Source organism: Charadrius vociferus, unplaced genomic scaffold (genome assembly GCF_000708025.1).
Source record: "Charadrius vociferus isolate BGI_N301 unplaced genomic scaffold, ASM70802v2 scaffold2, whole genome shotgun sequence".
NCBI lineage: Eukaryota > Metazoa > Chordata > Aves > Charadriiformes > Charadriidae > Charadrius > Charadrius vociferus.
In genome coordinates this window covers 2,271,870-2,272,390 of record NW_009647595.1, presented here as the reverse complement: position 1 = coordinate 2,272,390, position 521 = coordinate 2,271,870, and the positions used below count along the sequence as shown (strand labels likewise).

General features: G+C 47.2%; 1 protein-coding gene across 1 annotated transcript in view; it reads right to left on the bottom strand.

The window, feature by feature from the left end:
• Positions 1–341: 341 nt before the first annotated feature.
• COLEC10 (collectin sub-family member 10 (C-type lectin)) overlaps positions 342–521 on the bottom strand; it is an 18,461-nt gene continuing 18,281 nt past the window's right edge. Inside the window, exon 7 of the mRNA XM_009881030.1 lies at positions 342–518. Coding sequence (XP_009879332.1) covers positions 342–518 — 177 coding nt within the window. The remainder of the gene's footprint in view (positions 519–521) is intronic.

The following is a 521-nucleotide window of genomic DNA, read 5'->3' as shown; positions in this document are numbered from 1 at the left end:
AGCACGTCAGTAAGTAATATACCAGTGAGTTTACCATTTCTGGTATGAATTAAATCATATTCACCTCTGCGTGCTCTGAATTTGCCGCTAAATTACACACAGACAAGCCCACCTGAAATTACACATAGGAATTAAATAAAAATTCGCAACTGGCTGGATGCTCCCTGCAGACTGTGCTGACTTTATGGTGACTGCCATCTTAACAGTAGTTACTCTTGCTTAACCCAGTGAGGTGTAGGCTGGATTGTGCCCTATACTTGGTTGTCTGCTCTCCCTACAGTGGATGAACGAGGAGGGGTTGTTGTATGTACAGCAGGTGCCAGGCGTGTTCTGCGGCACTTTTATTTCCTCTTCTTGAGGAATTCACAGACAAAGTAGATGGTGACTTGGCACTCGGAGTCATTCCACTCTCCCGTGCTGAGCATTTCCACACAGTCCTCACGGCCAGCTGGGTCGTGAGGCTCTCCTTCCTTCCAGTTACTGTAGTTCTGCAGTGGGCTGTTGTCTGCGTACACAAACTG